The 20,250-nt window shown below is 39.4% G+C and overlaps 1 protein-coding gene across 3 annotated transcripts in view; it reads left to right on the forward strand.

Annotated features, from left to right (window-relative positions):
• Positions 1–20,250, forward strand: part of Dnajc15 (DnaJ heat shock protein family (Hsp40) member C15) — a 49,491-nt gene that overhangs the window by 24,358 nt on the left and 4,883 nt on the right. For 2 of the 3 annotated variants that reach the window (XR_009058138.1, XM_057786824.1), the window contains exons 4-5: positions 960–1,036; positions 6,094–6,164. Coding sequence is in view for 2 of the 3 variants with exons in the window: in XM_057786824.1 (XP_057642807.1) it covers positions 960–1,036; positions 6,094–6,164 (148 nt within the window). In the remaining variant the exon portion in view is untranslated. The remainder of the gene's footprint in view (positions 1–959; positions 1,037–6,093; positions 6,165–20,250) is intronic. The other variant, XM_057786825.1, reaches the window with a different exon arrangement.

A 20,250-nucleotide genomic window follows, 5' to 3' on the forward strand; every position in this document is an offset into this window, starting at 1 on the left:
CTTAACAAACCTGACCTCACGGCTACCATGGTGCATGTGGTTAGAAGAGGCCTATGAGATTAACGTCACCTGGGAAGTCAGTGTGGGGCACCCAAGACCTGACCTTGCAGAGCTACGGCGCTTAGTACCTCAACCAGTCTTTCAGGTACAGGCTGCTCCGCTGCTTAGCGGTCCTAAGGAGGATTCTGGACAGTGCAAAACTTGTCTTCTGCATCATTTGTAACTCCTCTTTTTGTCATATCCCGTATTAGTCCACCAAGCAAACGATTGTTCTCAAAATACATGAAAACTGTGTTGTTTCCACATCCCCAGCTCCTGCCTTGGTAGTTTACAGTCCTGTTCTTTAATTGGTCTCTTCTACCCTTTCTTTCCTACTCTTCAAACTCAAACCAATCCTTCCATAACAAAGCCAAATTTTCTCATTCCACTTAGAGTAGAAACCTCTTTCTATCCCTAACCAGGCCTTTCACTATCAGTTCCCGTTGCTTTGTAAGATTCCTAGTTTCCTAGCTCACACTCCGTAGCCACCGTGGCCATTTCACGCAGTTCCCCAGCCTCTCTTGGCTTTCCTGTCTGTTAACATTACATGTTCTTCTTTCTCTGCCAGCCAGGATAAAGGCAAACAGATCCCTGCCTTAGGTGACTTGGTCAAGGCTACCCAATGAGAAAAGCACTTCAGTGCTGGGGGAAAGCATTGGCATTGTGCTGATCTCTGTCCTTCAGTTATCTCAGTGGAGAAAAATGAACGAACGCATTGCAAAGTTGAAAACATGGTTAATGTTTTTTACACTCATCTTGGTTAGAGTTTCATAAAAGGATCGTTGTGTAGTGCCTTCCCCGCAATTTCAAGTTGATTTCTAATAAAATGCATTGCTCTTACTGTAACACTGTGAGGGGATTGAGGTCATGCTACCCCGTGCATGGAACTAATTATTTTTTGCCCTTTCTTTCCTGTGCAGAGCCTTTCATCCTACTATAAAGGAGGATTTGAGCCGAAAATGAGTAGGCGAGAAGCTAGTCTTATTTTAGATGTAAGGTAAGTGCTGCATACGTATTTTTGTTTTGTGGCAAAGATTGTCTTGAAAATTGGAGGGGAGGGATTACAGTAAGTTTGTGCTTATATTTAAAATTTAAAAATAAAACCCAGAAGAGACATAGCACTTTTCTTTTTGCCTTTTAAAAATTGAGGTTTGGCCAGACATAGGTGGTGCACGGCTTTAATCCAAACACTCGGGTGGCAGAGGCAGGTGGATCTCTGTGAGTTCGAGGCCAATCTGGTCTACCAAAGCTAACTCCAGGATAGGCTCCAAAGCTGCAGAGAAACCTTGTCATGAAAAACTTAAAAAAATAAAATAAAATAAAAAGCTGAGCTCTGGGTTGGATTAATTGAAGTTATGTATGCTCTCTGCTCTTTAACAAGGAGTCCTAGATCCAAGTCTACCCATTGTGACACTGATTTCTCTCTGGACCAGTTTTGAAATTTGATGCATCTCTTTAATTATAACACATTTCTTTTCTACTTCTGCAGTTTGATATATACCATATATTATTTTACTTAGTCTATTTTACTATCATTGACTATTTATTATTAGACATTATGGGAAAAGAACTAGTGATATTGTGTGGTTACTGTTAACATTAATGTCAGGATTGTTTTCTTCTATTATAAATTTACCAGAATCTGTATTCGTTTGTCTTTCTTATTGTTCCTTAGAGCATATTCTCAAGGGTTTTTGTTGTTGTTGTTGTTTGTTTTTGGTTTTTCAGTGCTAGGAATTAAACCTAAGTAAGGCCCTGAATGTGCTCGGTAGGCATTATACCACTAACCTATGCCATTAGAGTTTTGTAAACTTTGTAACCTAGGCTGGCCTTGAACTCATAATCTTCCAGATCCCAAATTTCAGGGTTAGAGTTGTCCACTGTACACAGAACAAGTTATAGTATATCATCTACTGTACACAAAGTGAGTTGATGACTGTATCGTCCACTACACGCAAAGTGGTTACAGTGTGTCATCCACTGCACACACACAGAGTGGTTACAGTGTGTCATCCACTGCACACACACAGAGTGGTTACAGTGTGTCATCTACTGCAGATTTTCTAGTGACTTAATGAGTATGATTAAGCAGAAGAGTTAAAGTGCTGTAGTGACAAAAAAAATGTCTTGTAGCTCCATATAATCTTTAAGCCCAAACATTTTTATTACCTGCTTTAAACAGATAAATAAGTAAAAGAACTATAAAAGAACTGTGGACTCTCTAGGTAGTTTAACCAGTAAAGGTGCCTGCCGCTGCCACCAAGCCCGGTGACCTGAGTGTAGTGCAACTCAATTTGACCTGGACGCACATGAACTCATTCCCAAAAGTTGTCCCCTGACCTCTACATGCATACTGTGTTGCGCGCGCACACCTAAACACACACACACACAGGAAGAGAGAGAGGGGGAGATACGTGGATACATATAATAAATACAATAATAATTTTTAAATACTGGAGCTTAGCTTAGTGCTTTATTTAAATCTAAGAGATGGGAGTTTTTTCTTGTTAGAGAAAGTAGTGGATAGAATTAAGCAAAGGGACCGTGTTAGTTAGCTACTATTCCTTGCTTCGTATCACTCAGGTAGTATTATTTTCCTTAAACTTATTGGCTCAGTTTACTGCAGACTTGAGAATGTCATTCAGTTCCACACACCTTATTTCTCGCACCCACCCCAGCCTCCCTTCTCCTGCCAATCAAACATATTCAAAGGAACACTTTGTCTGGGCAACAAAGAAATCATTAAAATGTAGCAAGGACTTAGAGTTTTAATGTAGTAAAACCAAAAGGGGAATAAAGTTATGTCAATGAGAGTTCTCCCCTCATCTTCAAAGCTCACCACTGAGATTGTTGTCTTTTTTTTTTCAGTTGTAATACTTTCTTTTATTGAAAAAAATTTTTTTGCCTCCTCCCAGCCTCCCATTTCCCTCCCCCTCCTCCCATTCCCCTCCCCCTCCCCCCACTCCTTTCCCCCCCCCTCTCCAGTCCAAAGAGCAGTCAGGGTTCCCTGCACTGTGGAAAGTCCAAGGTCCTCCCCCCTCCATCTAGGTCTAGGAAGGTGAGCATCCAAACTGGCTAGGCTCCCACAAAGTCAGAACATGAAGTAGGATCAAAACCCAGTGCCATTGTCCTTGGCTTCTCATCAGCCCTCACTGTCCGCCATGTTCAGAGAGTCCGGTTTTATCCCATGCTTTTTCAGTTCCAGTCCAGCTGGCCTTGGTGAGCTCCCAATAGATCAGTCCCTCTGTCTCAGTGGGTGGGTGCACCCCTCACGGTCCAGACTTCCTTGCTCATGTTCTCCCTCCTTCTGCTCCTCATTGGGACCAATGAGATTGTTGTCTTAAAGACAGCAGCTTTCAACTGCCGTATTTGTGCGCATGAACTTTGCGTCCATCTGTTTGCACTTTAATCTAGTCTGATGGGTGGCAGACCTCAGTGGACACAAAACTTCAGGTTTTGTGTAGAAAAGAGTTACTTTTTTAAAAAACAGGGAATGTAGTTGATTTTCAAGGATATTGTAGCTGAAGTAACGTTCATACTTTGTTTCACGTGTTCAGTTAAAATTTGATATCCAGAGGAAAAACCAACATACCATGTTTCTTCAAATATATACAACTGAAATTTGTGTTTTTCTAAATTGCTAGCCATTATTTAGTGATTAGCTTTCTGTAGTACAGTTCTATGAAGCTCTTTTTATGGGTTTCTAATTTTTATAATTAATAGTTTTTAAAAACATTGGTATTTACTAGGCTACAACCTTTGTTCTAAGGAATTTGCTTGTTGTGATTGTTGGTCTTGGTTTGGGATTTGGGGTTTTGTGGTTATTGTTTTTGGGGTGCTCTACAATCCGTCAAGCACCCATTGCATACTCTGTCTGAGATAACGTCTTCCGGTGCAGGTTGTAGACTGTGCTGTAGGTCATTTATATGTCAGACATCCAGAGCTGCAAGACAGCGTGACTAGTGTAGAGGTGCTAGAGAGCGCCTCACGCAGACAGGGTCAGTGTATGTCAGCACAGGAAGTGGATTTGTACTGGTTTTCAGAGTGATGTGGTTTTCATTTCCTAAGCAATTAAATCAAGTAGTGTCCTTAGCTCTTGTGGATATCTGATTGTCACCTTTTGAAATGAAACAGTATCTATTTGAGAGCTACCTAAAAGTTGATTTTAAAAATGTTTTCCCATAGCCGGGCGGTGGTGGAGCACGCCTTTAATCCCAGCACTTGGGAGGCAGAGGCAGGCGGATCTCTGTGAGTTCGAGACCAGCCTGATCTACAAGAGCTAGTTCCAGGACAGGCTCCAAAACCACAGAGAAACCCTGTCTCGAAAAAAAAAAAAAAAAAAAAAAAATGTTCTCCCGTAAGGCTTTTGTAAACAACCAAAAGAAGTATTCTCAGGTCCTCACATTAAAGGAACTTGCTTAGTTTGTTTATGGAAGAATGGTTGTGAGTTCATTTAGCCAGTAATAATTTTCCCCCACAGTGGAGCTTGTCTTTTGAGACAGTCTTATTGCATAGCCTTTTGAGCTTGATATCTTTTTGTCTCAGCCTCCTAAATGCTAGAAGAGTAGGCATAAGTCACTATTTCAGGCCCTTCATAGGATGTATTGACATGTGTGGCAATATGATATTTACCTGTAGGAGGTTAGTGGTAGTCATTGGCAAGAAACTACTAGAAATGGGAATACTAACAGAATCAAAGGTTGACACCTGATCATGGGAAGTGTTGCTGAAATAGAAGGAGGATCCTAAGCAGCAGCATTCTGGGCCCTTTAGAAAGATCAGCCAACCCCTGCGGGCTCTCAGAGGTGCATTCAGTGCATTCTCAGCCTGGTGACTCTGAGTCAGTCGAAAGATGTTAGATGGTTTCCATTCGGTTCTTTATAAGTACACACACACACACACACACACACACACACACACTGTGTTTTCATAAACATCCTTCACTCTTTAGAGAAATCCTTGTAGATAGCTTTGTTGTTTGTATGTGACATATGAGAAGATACTCAGAGAGTTGAAATGAGACAAGACAAACCCCTAACTGAAGAGCAGTAGAATCAGGGCTTTTGAACTTAGTCCTGAATAACTAAAATTGCATGCCTCCTGCTAACACGGTTCACCATTCACAGCTACCCGCATACTGTAATCTAGCTGTAAAGTTACCCATTTGAAGCGTGGTAAAGTTAAGTCACTACATATGTCGGCTGTTAGTTAGATATGGAAGCTTCTATTGTCGGTGCTCAGAAAATGGACTAAACAATTTTCTGAAGATTTATTTCGTTTTGCCACAGTAATTTTGTTTAACTATCTCCTTTAATTTTCACTGACATTGTAGGTTCTACTGCCAAACTTTGCCACAGGTTTCTACAAAGCTAGATACACGATGAACTATATGGAGTTTTGAGATTGCTTGTTTCAGGGACTAAAAGACAGCAACTATTCTAGAACACACTGTCATGCTGGGCACTGTCCGAGCATTTGGCAGCATCATTGCTCTGAAAGGATGCGCTCACCCTTCAGTGAGAGACCTGAGCCCAAGATTGAGACCTAGTACCCTACAGCAAGACTGATCTCAAAAGCTAGCAGGCTTGTTCTGGAACCCAAATACCATGATGGCATATGTCACCTTCCTCTAGAATGACCTTAGAAGCATAGGCTTTCAATCCTTGTAATTGAGTGTATCACAACTCACCTGGCCTGTGTGTAGGTGCTGTTGGTTATGGTGGTTTTGTGTTGGTTTTGGTGCTGGCCACTAAACCCAGGGTCTCATGGCTGCTAGATAAGGATTCTATGATGGAGCTAAATCTCCAACCAGTCTTGTATTTATTTACTTTTTCAAACTGAAAATGAGGATAGATGTTACAGAATACTGAAGGAAAATACAATACAGAATTGAGCCACCATGTTATTTTACTGGTCAGTAGAATTAAGCCTAAAGCTTGTAATTTTATATTTGTCCACAAGATGGTGAAATTCTCATTGGTTTTAATTTCGTGAAACCCATAGAAATCATTAATTTATAATCTGCATTTGCACTATTTATTAATTTTTTTGCAGTCAATCTGCTAGCAAGGCCAAGATTCAAGCAGCATTCAATAAAATGATGAGGTTGAACCATCCAGACCGAGGTAGGTAGTAGCTCCATTTCTACCATCAGATGTGCTGTGGGTTCCTTTCAGTTTACTCAAGCTGGGGTCAGTCATGCATAGCTGCAGGGGGAGCTATGTGTCTCATGGTTTGAGATTTTCCTCATAAGCAGGTGGGCTTGTGGTTCAGAGTTGAGCGACTCAATGGGAATAGTGGATCTGAGCTGTTAACTGTGAAGAGTTCCAATGCTGGCTTTAGTGATGAGCATGTAAACTCACTAGTGTTCCCACATTTTGATCAAGAAGGAAAACACGATGGGCCTGTGGGCTGGAATAAGCTGATTTGCTCATCATCTCTTCTGTCTGCTAAGCCTTAAAGATAAAGGCATAAGATTCAGGGATCTCCTCTGCATCTCTGTAATTTGTCATAGATAGAGGTTGTGGATTTTTAGATTTGTGTAAGAGGGCTCTGTGGCTGAGCTATTTATTTCTCACTGGCCAGGTTTTTAATGTAAATTTATCTTACAGAAAGACAATTATTATAACTTTAACTACACTACAGCTGCTTGATAGAGAAAGCCCCATATGCTCATTACTGTCTCCGCTCTAAAACAGCAGATGGGAGAAAGTCGCACTGTGTTTCAGAAGTCAAGGGGGGCAGGAAAGTGAAGGCTTTCTTAGATTCCTATTTATAGACTTTCAGTTTTGTAATTATTTTGGAAAAAAATAAAAACAAATTTTGGATTCCTATTCATTTTGACACCAAAATAAAGCGTTCTTTTTTCAGCTTTCTTAACTTAATTACTTACTATAAAAATTCTTTTCACTAAACATTATCATCATTGGCTTTGTACTTGCTGTTCTTTAGTATGAATAAACAAGAGAATAAAGAGATTTTGCTTAAAATTTTTAAAGAGCTTCAGCAGTTACTGGAAGATCCACTCAACTAATTTGCTCTTTATTGTGTGCTTTCAGAGCAATTGACTGAGCAAGAAATGTGTTTGAGTGCCTCCTTGAAGTGCTTTCTCTCATAAATGTCCTCTGCCCCCTCAGGGTCAAGTATATGCTCTTGGCTCTGATTGATTGCAACAGTATTAATCACTTCTGTCTGTCAGATGATTGACAAGTTATTGGTCATTTCTACCATGAAGGAAGCAAGTTGTAAGATGTATCCAAGAGAATATGTTGATTTATATAAAAATTAAAATGTTTGTATATATTGGAGCCTAGTAGTGCCCAAAAAACTGACTTGATTAGATAGTATATTTGTGATATACTATATATATCAGACTTTTAATGCCAGTATGCTTACCAGTACCTTCCTATCTGGTTTTGTGGAGCAACTGAGAAAGGATGCGCCAGGCAGGCAGGAAGTTGGTATTTTCTGCTAGCATTGTAGTTTTAACGATTGCAATTTTATCATGTATAACACGAAAGGATTTATTCTAAAGTCCTTTTTTGTTTATGAAACTTAATATGATGCTATTTTATGCCTATGAAGGAAGAAATTATACTCTGTATTTCTCTTCAGATCACATGTTTAAGAAAGATCTCTCAGTCTTTTCAGATTTTGTAACCTTTAAAGGTGCTGTAGGTTATCCCCCATTCCCCCCCCCCCCCATAGAATTGCTCATTTGTCCAGTTTGAAACATCTGGAGTTTCCTAAGCTCATGGACTTCCAAAATCCTGTCTGTGGACCATCTGTTCTGGTTGCTGTTAATTGTCAAAGGGGACAAGTCTGTAGTTGTGCCTGTGGGGATGATCTTATTACATTCACTGAGGTAGGAACACCCACCCACTACGGATGGCACCATTCCCTGAGCAAAGAATTCTGGGTTGTATAAGATACAGCCTGCTGGCAGAGCACTAGCATTCAGCATTCATTGTCGTTTTCTTCTAACACTTCCTTGTGATCAGTTGCCTCCAGATCCTTTGGCTTTGACCTGCCCTGACTGTGAGATAAACCCTTTTTTCCTTTGAGCTGCTTTTGTTGAGTATTTTATCGCAGTAATAAGACAATAAAGTAAGCCGCATTTGAGGAGAAAAAGAAGTAGAAGGAGCTAAGGAATGTGTAAGAATGTGAACTCGCATCTCAGATTTTCTAATGTGAATCTTACCTCGGTTGCCCCGGCTGTAAACCAGAGGTTCTGATAGGTTGTGTTCTTACTTGTCTCTAGGAATTTTTAAAATTTCTTCTTTGATTTCTTGAGTGACCAACTGTTCGTTTCAAAAACTGTATTGTTTAGTGTCTACATATTTCTATAGTTTTTCTAAGTTCAGTTGATCCATAGTATATTTGACTCTGCAGTGTCTTTGTTCTTTTTTTAGAGTGAGATCTTCTAATATTGTGTTAGCCCAGATGTATGTGATATTTGGTGCATAAATGTTTACAATTATATCTGGATAAATGGTTCCCCTTTTAAACATGTAATGTCCCCTTTATCTCTTCTGATTAGTGTTGATTTATCTTGTATAAAGATAGCTAAGCTATGCCTGCTTCCTTTGATTTCCAGTTGCTGAAGCTTTTTTTCTATCCTTTGACGTTGAGTTTTGGGGTATCTCTCTTTCTTAAGTGTGTTTCTTGGAGACAGAATATAGTTGGTCTTGTTTTTCAATCTGGTCCATTCCTCTGTGTCTTTTTAAGTGAGTTGAGGCCATTCACATTTACGATTACTATAGAAAGGGGTTTGGGCTTTCCAGTCAATTTGCTAGGTGCTGCTTTGTTTTGATAGGTTATTTGGTATTTCTTTTTCTTTTCCTGTGTTAGTTCTAAGGGTTTGCTGCATTGCTGTGTTCAATATGGCAGTTTCTTTCCCAGGTCTACTGTGTTCTTCAGTTACTTTTTTTCCCCTCGGACATTTCTACCATCTCTTTAGTTTTGGGTCCCTTTATAGGGATGTTGCTTAGCTGGGTCTAGGCATGGTGGTTGTCATGTTCCTAGTCTTGTCATGTTTTTGCATCTGCTAGAGTGGGTTTTTCTTTCAGTTTTGATTTCTCTTTCTCAGATGATCTGGGGAGGAAAAAAAAAACTTGAAAGAAATCCAGGAAGTGGCAAGACCAACCTGGTCTACAAAGCGAGTTCCAGGACAGCCAGAGTTACATAGAGAAACCTGTCTTAAACAAATAAAGAAAAAAAAAACTTGAAAGAAAGCTAAGTAAAAGGAAAGATAGTTTAAGGTGAAAACATGCTCAACATTTTTAACTCAGTGTACATTATGATATTTAAGCACTGTTGAGTCTATAGAAAATACTTCATTTGTTTTGGGATCAAACTCAGGGACTTTATAGAACTCACCTCCTGAAATTAGTTTCTTTTCTCTTCAATCTAAATTTATGTTTTTAATCATTTTAAAATGTGTGCTCATAGAAGCAGTATAATTCTTGTAACATTTGTGTTTACATATTTTTTTACAGTCATAGTGTTAAAATGTAATTGTTTTACATTTTTATTTCTACTCTGACATAGTAAAAACTATGCACATTCTCATGTCAGCCTCGCGTTCATTTTCTTATCATATGTACTTTTGTTTAAGTAAATCAAGAAAATATGACTTTACACACATAGGTAGTTGGGAAAGGAAAGAGCAATTGTCTTCAGGATGCCTGGGAGACTCTTTGTTACCACTGAACCAGAATTCAGCAGTGGTGCTTTCTTCAGATTAGTTGCATTTGGAATCTAAAGCCATACTCCAGCTACCCCAGAGGCTGAGATCTTTAACCTGCCAGAGCAAGTTCAAGGCCAGGCTGGCTGCCATGGAAGACTTTGTCTTGGGTTTTTGTTTTTTTGTTTGTTTTGTTGGTTGGTTTTATTGTTTTGCATGGGGTGAGTTGAGATATAGCTCAGAGCTCAGTGGTGGAGCACTTCTGTAGTATGTACAAAACCTCTAGATTTCAATCTCCAGCACTACAAAATTGGTACCAAGTAAAAAAAAAAAAACATAGAAAGTGAAATATGTGTCCAGATAGAGGGGAGAGACGGGGTGTCTGGGTGTAAGAAACTCAAATATTTACAAACTAAAACAGGGAAATCCAGCCAAAGAGATGGAGGAAAAAATACTTTAATAGAAGATGAGACAGGAGTACATCTAAGAAACTCACTGAGCCGAGTGCTGCTGTGGGACCAGTAAGCTGAGGCTGGGCAAGGGGGCACACCAGGTCTTGTTTTTGATGTTTGAAGAATCTGTGCCAGGCGGTGGTGCGGCACACCTTTAATCACAGCACTTGGAAGACATAGGCAAACAGATCTCTGATTTTGGGCCAGCCTGATCTACAGAACGAGTTCCAGGACAACCAGGGCTACAGCAGAGAAACCCTGTCTCAGAGAAATGAAAAAGATGAAGAAGAATGAAGGAGCCGGGCGGTGGTGGCGCACGCCTTTAATCCCAGCACTCGGGAGGCAGAGGCAGGCGGATCTCTGTGAGTTCGAGACCAGCCTGGTCTAGAGAGCTAGTTCCAGGACAGGCTCCAAAGCCACAGAGAAACCCTGTCTCGAAAAAACCAAAAAAAAAAAAAAAAAAGAAGAATGAAGGGAGGGAGAGAGAGGAAGGAAGGAAGGAACGAAGGAAGGAAAGCAGGCAGGCAGGCTTGTCACCTTATAGACAGTTTCAGCTGGCCCTGATTTAGAAGTGAAAATACTTAGAAAACTGTTTTTTTTTTGTTTGTTTGTTTGTTTGTTTGTTTGTTTGTTTTGAGGTTTGTGAGGATATGGAGTGAGCTGCAAGAATACTGTGGCAATTGAGCAAAGAATGTAGGGAGACAGTGCTAATTTTGAGCAAGCTTGTGTATCAGTGGAGATTAATGAGTTACAAGAGATTACACTCAAATCAACATAAATGTTCTTTTAGGTTGCTGAATCAATTGTATAAATATAGGACAGGAATTTGGCAGTGTTTGATGTGCAAAAGCACCATGGATATATAAGTTGCTCTCAAAGCCTGCAGGGCTTCTTAGTATAAAACTACAAAAAAAAATGTATATAGTCTTCATTTGTACGAAGGACATACAGTGTCTTTATTACATCCAGCCCAAGGACTACCACGGCCCTCTTCTCATTCTCCACTCAGCTAGCATCTGCTCACACAATGCTGCTGGGTCTGCAGGATGTCTTTAAACACACCTTGTTGAGATAAGGTGTTGGTATTCACTGAGTTAGAGTGTTCATTTCAGTACTGCGTGTAGAGTAGCAGACACTTAGAGCCACCATCACAGTAAACTGACGATTGTAAAGAACCCGTTCCTGCTTAGTTCCTGCTTAGCCAAAGTCATGTGAGAAGAGGCTTCCCTACTGAGAAAACACTTCCATCATTTCCTATAGGCCAGTCTGCAGGGCTTTTGGGGGGGGGGGGCTATTGAGTGATATGGGAGGACTGAATGCACCTCTCTACAGGAGGTTCTGGGAGCTGTAAGAGAACAAGCCCAGCATACCGGTAAGCAGTGATCCTCCATGGTCTCTCTGACTCACCTCTCTTCTCAGGTTCCTGCTTTGAGTTCCTGCCTTTGACCGTGAATGTGACATGTAAACTAAATAAACCCTTTCCTCCCCACACTGCTTTTTCATAGTTTTCCAGCAATAGAAAGCAGACTAATAGAAACCCTTTCCACTCGAGCTTCTTAGCTCTGTCCCTCCCGTCATATCCTTGTGCCGGTCCAACACTGTCTTGATTATAATTGCCTTGAGAGAATTTTCACTGTGTACAGCGTTAGCCCTACTTATTCTCTTATTGCAGGATTGTTTGGGCTATTCTGGATGCCTTTCAGTTCTGTGTAAGTTTTACTATCAGCTTTTCAGTTTTGACAAAGGAGTTTTGATAGGAATTGTCTGCATCTGTAAAGCGGTTTGTGGAGTTTTGCTGTTCTAAGTGTTAAGTGGTCTGATTGTGGGTGTGGGATGTTTTCTCATGTATTTAAATCTTCTGTAATTGCATCCATGTTTTGTGCTTTTCAGAGTACAAGTTTATACTTCTAATTTCCTATTCTTGTTGATACTGTTGTGAATGAATTATTGTCTTGATTTCATTTTTTAAAATTATTCAGTGCATATGTATAGGAAAGCAATATTATTGTGTGTTGGTCTTATATTCTGCAACATTAGTGAAATTATTAGTTTTAATAGTATGTTACTTGGGATGGGTTGTTTGTATATAAGATTATATCATCCATTAATAGAAATATTTTATTTTCTTATCTGGATGGATGCCTTTTGTTTCTTTTTCTTACCAAATGCCTTAGATTAAAACCCCAGTAAAATATTAAATGCAAGTGATAAAAATGAACATCCTTGTTTTTATATCTGATCTTAGGAAAAAATTCTAGTCTTTTACCATCGGGTGTGGATTCAGTTTTGGCGTGGTTACTTTCTAAGGAATTCATTATCTAATGGTAGCCAGGTACAAGCTTTATAAGCTCTATCACAAGGAAATGATTTCAGTGTTCTCAATAAAAAAGAAGACCTGGGTCGGATTAAGGATATGGATAAAGCAAGAAAGAAACAACCAGTTTCCTGAAGGCAGGAAGATTTTTATGAGTTTGGTCTCATTGCCTAATAAGAACAAGGAGCAAATCAATATAGATGTAGTTTGAGAGCCCAGTGAGGCAGTGCATGGTAGTGGCTGTCCCCAGCCCTTGGCTTCAGTCAGAGCTTGCTCAGCACTGATCGTCTGAAGTGTTATCACACTGCACAGTGACAACACAAACTTTAAAACTTGAGATACGCGTCCATAAAAGGATGCAAATCAAAGTATTACAGAGTGGATCACCAATGCAGTCGGTGTCTGAATAAGAAACGGCCTCAAATTCCTTATGTACCAAAGGATGACCTCTTGATCCTGCCTCCACCTCCCAATATAGAGATCACAACTGTGCACCACTGTGCACACTCAGCTTGTCTATCTTTTTCATTGACTTTCATGAACAACATACGTGAATGCTCCAGGTAGAGTGCTTGTATCGCAAGTGTCTTCTCTCTGCAGCTTGAGCTTTATCCTCTTACTACTGTTCACTTATGAGCAGAAATCTTTAAAGTAGCCCAGTTTAACATTTTCACTTTCAGTCAGTTACTTTTTGTTTTAAGAAGTTTTTTGCCTATCTCAAGGTCATGGAAATCTCAAGGCCATGATGATATATTTAAACATTATACTTTAGAAAGTGTTTTTATGTATGCTCTGAGACAGAGGTGAAGTTTTGATTATTTCTGGTCTAAGTACCATAGTACTACTTATTGAGAAGAACATTATTTCTCCAATCACCTGTAATGCTAACTCTGTGATAAATCAAATGACCAGGTGTCTCTCCTTCACTGGCTGGTTGTTCATGTTGCTTTTGCACTGTCCTGTCATAATTGACTGTGTAGGTTTAAATTATAAAAAACTTTATTCTAATAGTGAAAGGCTCTCATACTTTTTCTTATTTAATGTCTCTTGTTGACTACTTGACAGTTTTCATTTTAACATAAATTAAGAATTATAAAATCCAGACATGGTGGGCTTGTCACTGAACTCCCAACGTAGACAGACGGATCTCTCTTGAGTTTTTAAGGCCAACCTGGTCTAAACCACAGAAACAGCCAAAACCAAAGAACAGAACAGAAGAAAACAAAACAAACAAAACCCTATGTGCTTGCATGTCAGTGTGCCTCTGTGTTCATCCACCTACAAATCTAGCCCATGGCTGAAGTTCTCCCAATGCACATTCTGTTTTGAGAGAATTGGCATCTTCACAATACTGAATTTTCTTCTTCGTAAACAAGGTAGAATATTTCTTTTTATTACTTGAATCATTTTTTTAAATTTAAATGTTTTGATCATATTCTTTCCCTCCTCCCTACACACCCAGTTCTTTCTCAAAAAACAAAACAAAACAAAAAAATCAAGACAACAATAAACCCCCCCAAACCAAGAAGACACTAAACTATAACCAGATAAAAGCATACACAAAAAAGCTGTGGAGTCAGCCAGGCGGTGGTGTCATGTGCCTTTAATCGCAGCACTCAGGAGGCAGAGACAGGTAAATCTCTGTGAGTTCAAGGTCAGCCTGGTCTATAAGAGCTAATTCCAGGACAGGCTCCAAAGCTATAGAGAAACCCTGTCTCGAAAAAAAAAAAAACTGTGGAGTCTACTATATGTTGGTCAGCTACTCCAGAACATGAGGCCTGTCCTGGAATGGTTGGTATCCCCAGTACCACTTCATCAGAGAATACTGATTTTCTCTCTTCTGGCAGGTAAAAATGACAGCTCAGTTGTTAACCTTTACCCTAGTAGCTAGGTTTTCTTTCATTCATTTTATTAACTATAACAAAATAAAGTAGCATAAGATAAAACAAAAACTATCACATTGAAGATGGACAATACAAATAAACAGAAGGAAAAGAGCCCAGGGGAAGACACAAGACTCAGACCCACTCCTTCACACACTCAGAAACTCCATAAAAAAAAAAAAAAAATAAAAAAAAATAAATAAAAATAAAAAAATAAAAAAAAAAAATAAAAAAAAAATAAAAAAAATAAAAAAAAAAAAGAAACTCCATAAAAACACTAAACTGGACACAATAACGTAAACTCGGTGTTGACTGAGTTTCTGTCCTGCCCAGTTTCCGCCGTCATTAAGTCCCAAGAAATCACACAGAAGTCTACATTAATTATAAACTGATTTGCCTATTAGCTCAGGCTTCTTATTAACTCTTACAACTTAAATTAGCCCATAATTCTTGTCCGTGTTAGCCACGTGGCTTGGTACCTTTTTCTGCGAGGCATTCTCATCTTGCTTCCTCTGTGTCTGGATCACTACTGTGGACTGAAACTTCCCTCTTCCCAGAATTCCGTTGCTCTGCCTCTACTTCCTACCTGGCTACTGGCCAATCAGCATTTTATTAAAAATAATACAGGTGACAGGATAAAAGACCATTGTCCCATAGCAACTCAAAAGACCTCATGCAGAGCTGTGCATGCTGCTCTGTCTCTGTGAGTTCTGAAACTTTGCTCGTGTTGATTGAGAGGCCTTCTTTTCATGGTGTCCTCCATCCATTCTGGCTCTTCCATTCATTCTGCCTCCTTCTTCATGGGGTTCTCTGAGCTCTCAGGGGAGGAATTTAATAGAGACATCCCATTTACGACTGAGTGTTCCAAGGTCTCTCACTTTCTGTGTAATATCTGGTTATGAGTATTTATCTCCCTGTCTGATGATGGCTGAGCAAGACACTAATATTATTAGGCATCATTTTATTACTAATTTTCCCCCTTTCTTTAGACCAGTATTATTTGGTTTTCCCCTAGGTCCCTGGGCTATCTAGTCTCAGGTTCTTGGTCACCCAAGCAGGGTTGGGTGGGGGTTCCATCTCGTGGAGTGGGCCTTAAATCAGATCGTTTATTGGTTGTCTGCTCCCACAAGCTTTGTGCCACCATTGCCCTAGGATACCTTGCAGGTGTACACCATTGTAGACAGAGGATTTGTGGTTGGTCTGGTGTTTCTAGTTACCTTCCCGTAGCAAAGATGCTAGGACACAAGGGTGAAAGCTCTCTGTAGGCTCCAACTCGACGTTTCCATGTTCAGTGAATTGTGTGGGTGTTGTCTTCTGCAGTGGGGTCCTGCTGTCAGTTTGTGGAGAGCAATCTTTAGTCTTGGCAACAGCCTGGGTTGTTTGAGGATTCTCATGAGGCCCCCTTGGCCAACAATTCAACTAAATATAACCCAATCCTGGTACTGGAAGCTTCATTTGGTAACAAAAGACGACCAGTTAGGACTCTGTCTCCCCCATTACTGACTTGGCAATTTCATTTAGATCACCTTCATATATGTATATATTTTAGAAAGTTGCTACCGTATTGGATTTCCATATTACTTCACAAATTCTCCTTAGTTTTAGCTGTCTCTTCCTGGATTTTCTCTCTCTACCCACCTTCTCTCCCCTTCCCATTTGATTCTCCCATTCCGTCCCCCCATCCATATCTATCTATCCTATTTCCCTTTCCTACCTAATAAGATCTATGTGCCCCTCTAGCCCAGTGGTTCTCGACCTTCCTAATACCCTTTATACAGTTCCTCTTGTTGTGGTGACCTCCCCAACCATAAAATTACTTTCCTGGCTATTTCATAACTATAGTTTTGCTACTGTTATGAATCATAATGTAAATATTTGTGTTTTCCAATGCTCTTTGGTGATCCCTGTGAAAGGGTCGTTCAACCCCCACACTCCACAGAGTGGTCGCTACCCACAGGTTGAGAACCACTTCTCTAGCCCCGTACTCTGTATTCATTTTCTGGGGTTAAATGTATTATAGCTTAGTTATCATTGACTTAACAGGATCATTTGTTTAGATCACCTTTGTTTCAGTTTTACAGTGTTTGTGTTTGTCATATCTGTGATTTAGCATGTTTATTGCCAGTATTAGTTCTGCCTTCTTTGTTTTAAAGGTGTTGGGATTGAGCCCAGGACTTTGTACATGCTAACCTGGTCCTTTGCCACTGAGCTAGAGCCTCAATCCTTAGATGAAGATTGATTTTTTTTAATTATGTATAGGTGTTTGTGTGCGTGTGGGAATACACACATGAGTGCAAGCGTCCATGGAGGCCGGAGGCATCAGATCCCTGGAGCTGTAGTTACAAAGGGCTGGGAACTGCCTAAGGGAGGTGCTGGGAACTGAGTTTGTGCCCTCTGGAAAAACACCAAATGCTTGTAACTGACAGAGCCGCCTCTGCACCCTAGAACTGTAGTTCTTCTGTGATAAATTGTCATGGTTCCGAAATTATTGTGAAGTTATTGTTATTAGAATACAGAAATGCTGACTTTGAAATATTTTTATATTCTACCCATCAACTTTTGGATTTATTTATAAAAAGCAGTGATTTGTCTTTAGATAATTTTGGATTTTCTGTGGAGTAGTTGGTGTCATTTATAAACAGTGACCATTTCTTTTTGGTCTTTATTCCTTTTGGGTTAGTGAGAGGTGGGGCAGAAAATGCCACAATGGCAAGACCTTCCCATGTGGTGGGTACAACAGCAATGATGTCCACCGTCCTTTTCTTGTCCTTACCTCAGATCCACCTTCCTGTCTTTCACCACTAACAATGCCACTGACTGTGTTTCTGGTGGTTTTAGCACACAAAACACACTCCTGTCTATTCTTAGTTCATTAAAAGTTTATTCCTAAGGCGTTTCGAATAGTCTGTGTCTGCTGAGAGGATCGTATGCTTTTCTTCATCTGTTAATGCGTTGAGTAGTTAGTTACATTGCTTAAATTTCGGATGTTAGTTAAAGACAATCTTGCTCTTCTGATTAAAGCCTACCTTGGTCATGATATTTTGTCTGACTGGATAAGGGAGCATAGTGTCTATGCTAGTCAGAGGTGCTGGTCTGTGGTTTCCTTTCTTGTGGTATCTGTCAGAGTTTGTTATCAGAGGTAACCCTGGGACGGGAAAAGATGAATATGTGCTCCTATTCATCTTTTTGTTTAGGCTCGTTGGTTGGTTTGATGGTTTTTGGCAGGGCTTGGATTTGTTGATAAAATTTTGGCTAGGCATTTAATTACAGATTCAGTTCTTTAAATGGATGGTATGCTTTTGATTTTTCATATTTTTTTATTGGTTGTGATAGGCCATGTTTTTCCTGGAAATTATTTTTCATTTAAAATTTTCACTTTATCATGAAAGTGATTGGTTGTTTTTAAGTTATTATTTCATGTTTATGTTGCATGAGAGAGAGAGGAGAGTGTGCCCGCATGTAACATGGCACATGTGTGGAGCTCAGGGCAGCTTGTGGTAGTCTGTCCTTTCTACCATCTCAGCACGTGCCTTTGTACCTTTGCCTGCGGAACTATCTCACTCTCAAGGGCCCTTTTTTTTTTTTTTTTTTTTTTTTTTTAATCTTTGTTGTTTTAAAAGAAACTGACCACTAAGTGGTGGCGCACGCCTTTAATCCTAGCACTTGGTAGGCAGAGGCAGGCAGATCTCTGTGAGTTCAAGGCCAGCCTGGTCTACAAAGCTTGTTCTAGGATAGCTAGGTCTATTACACAAAGAAACCCTGTCTTGAAAAACCAAAACAATTAAAAAAAAAAAAACCTAACCTTTGAATTTGTTGAGTCTTTGTCTTGAATGTTGATTTACTCTGTGCTATCTTTTTGTGAATTATCTAAACATTGAGGCCCTCTTAGAATGTTGGCTTCTATCATAGATCTACGGCTGTGGAATCGTGTGTCAGTACTGTTCAAGTACTATACTGTATATGACTTGCATTTTCTTCAGTGACTTTTAAAACCTATTTTTGCTTTTTGACTATGTGAGGGCATTTGAGTCTGTATGTGGTATGTGCATGCAAGTGCAGCAGCCTGCAGAGCGGCCAGAGGCATCGGGTGTCTTGGAGCTGGAGCTAACAGACCCGAGGCTCGGGTGAGCAGCCAGAGCTCGTCACCTCTGAGCCGTCTCACTAGCTCTGGTGACTGTTGGAAAATACAACAAATGAATTTACTAGAAATTGAAATATATATAAATGATGTATGATATTTTCAGAACCCTTGGTTTCTAAGCGTGGCTGGTCACTGTCCACAGAGTGCACTTGCTGATTTTGATGGTTTTGAGTTTGCGGAGACTAGGTGTTCTAAGTTTGCAGCTTTAAAGTGTTATTCTGCTTTTGTCTGGTGAGATGTTCTGTGAGCATCAGCTCAATCACGTTTGCTCATCATGGTATTTATGTTGGTGTTTTATTCTTTCTCTAGTTGTCCAGTGAATTATTGAGATGTGTGCTAAACCTCCCATAATTATGGAGTATGTATTTTTCTTTTTGGTTGTGACAGTGTTTTCTTTATATGTTCTGATCTTAAGATATTAGATGTGTACAACATCTAAATCTCCTTGTTTAATCCCATAGACTAACTTAGGACACCGTGAGATCTGTTCTGCCTTTGCCTTACAGCTGTTCTCCTGTCATAATTAGCATTGAACACTCACTTTGTTGTTATTGCTGTGAATCTTTAGATTATTTAAAAACAAAGTCTCCTTTAACCAACATCTACTGGGTTGCTGCTTTTTAAACAAATAAACCATATTAGATAATCCACAAATGTAAGATTTTTACTCTTAAGATTTTAATAAAATTTTTACTCTTGTGTGCTCTATTTTGTTTGTTTATTCATTTTCTTTTATGAACCCATAGTGGCTTAAAATTTAAATATTTAGAATGTATATTGATCAATTAAAGGTTATAGATGAAATCAGTTAATAATTTAATATTTTTTTAGAGCACACAAAGTACCTGGCAACTCCTTGCTAATTCAAACATTTAAGCAGTTGACAAGGATAAGCCTTGCATGTTCTGAGGTCACTTTTAGAGATAATCATGAAATCTTACTTATAGGGTTCTTACTTATAGAAATCTTCCTTTGTAATTCTCACTGTGTATTCAAGGTCACTGTGTGATATATTCCTTAAATGTTTATCATGTTTCATAATTTGATATGAAAGTGTCAGTGGCATCGTCAAAGGCAGAAACAAAATATTGTTTCTTCTGGCTGTACTGCAGCCCCATGTTTGTTGATTTGTTGATGTGTTTTCCCTGCTTGCCTTTTCCTTCCTAAAGTGATGGGGATATAGCAATAGGAGACCTGAGTGCAGCCGGGACACTTCCTAGCTGTGCTGTCTAAATACTTTTGTTGTTTAAAAGTTGTGAGGCATTACGATATTCAGATGTAGATAGTTTGTACTTAAGAGAAAAGTACAAAATAAAAACAGACTAGAAAGTGTGATTGCCTGTGAGCTCAAGCATGGAGCAGTGGCAGTGCTGTAGGATAGAAATTAGGATTATGGTGTGCGACTTTAACGTGACAGTCTGGGGGTATTTTTATGTGTCAAATAATCAATCCTTATGATCATAATGATTTTGTATTTGAAATTCACCTCAATTTGCTGTTTGCATTAGAAATAATTCATTGCAAAGAGCTCTAAAAAAAGAACTGACTTAATTTTTGAGGGTATTGCAAATCCAAGAATACATTGTAAATGTTGTAATAGAATCATTCCAGAGAACAGAGAGAATTTCTTCTAACATTATTTTTAGTGGTAGTTCATTTATCTTAGCAAGTGTGATTCTTAGCACTACATACTATATATTTGTCTTTTAAACTAGTGTTTATTTTGTGAAATTATG

This window comes from Chionomys nivalis, chromosome 12, assembly GCF_950005125.1.
Source record: "Chionomys nivalis chromosome 12, mChiNiv1.1, whole genome shotgun sequence".
In the NCBI taxonomy this organism is placed as follows: Eukaryota; Metazoa; Chordata; class Mammalia; order Rodentia; family Cricetidae; genus Chionomys; species Chionomys nivalis.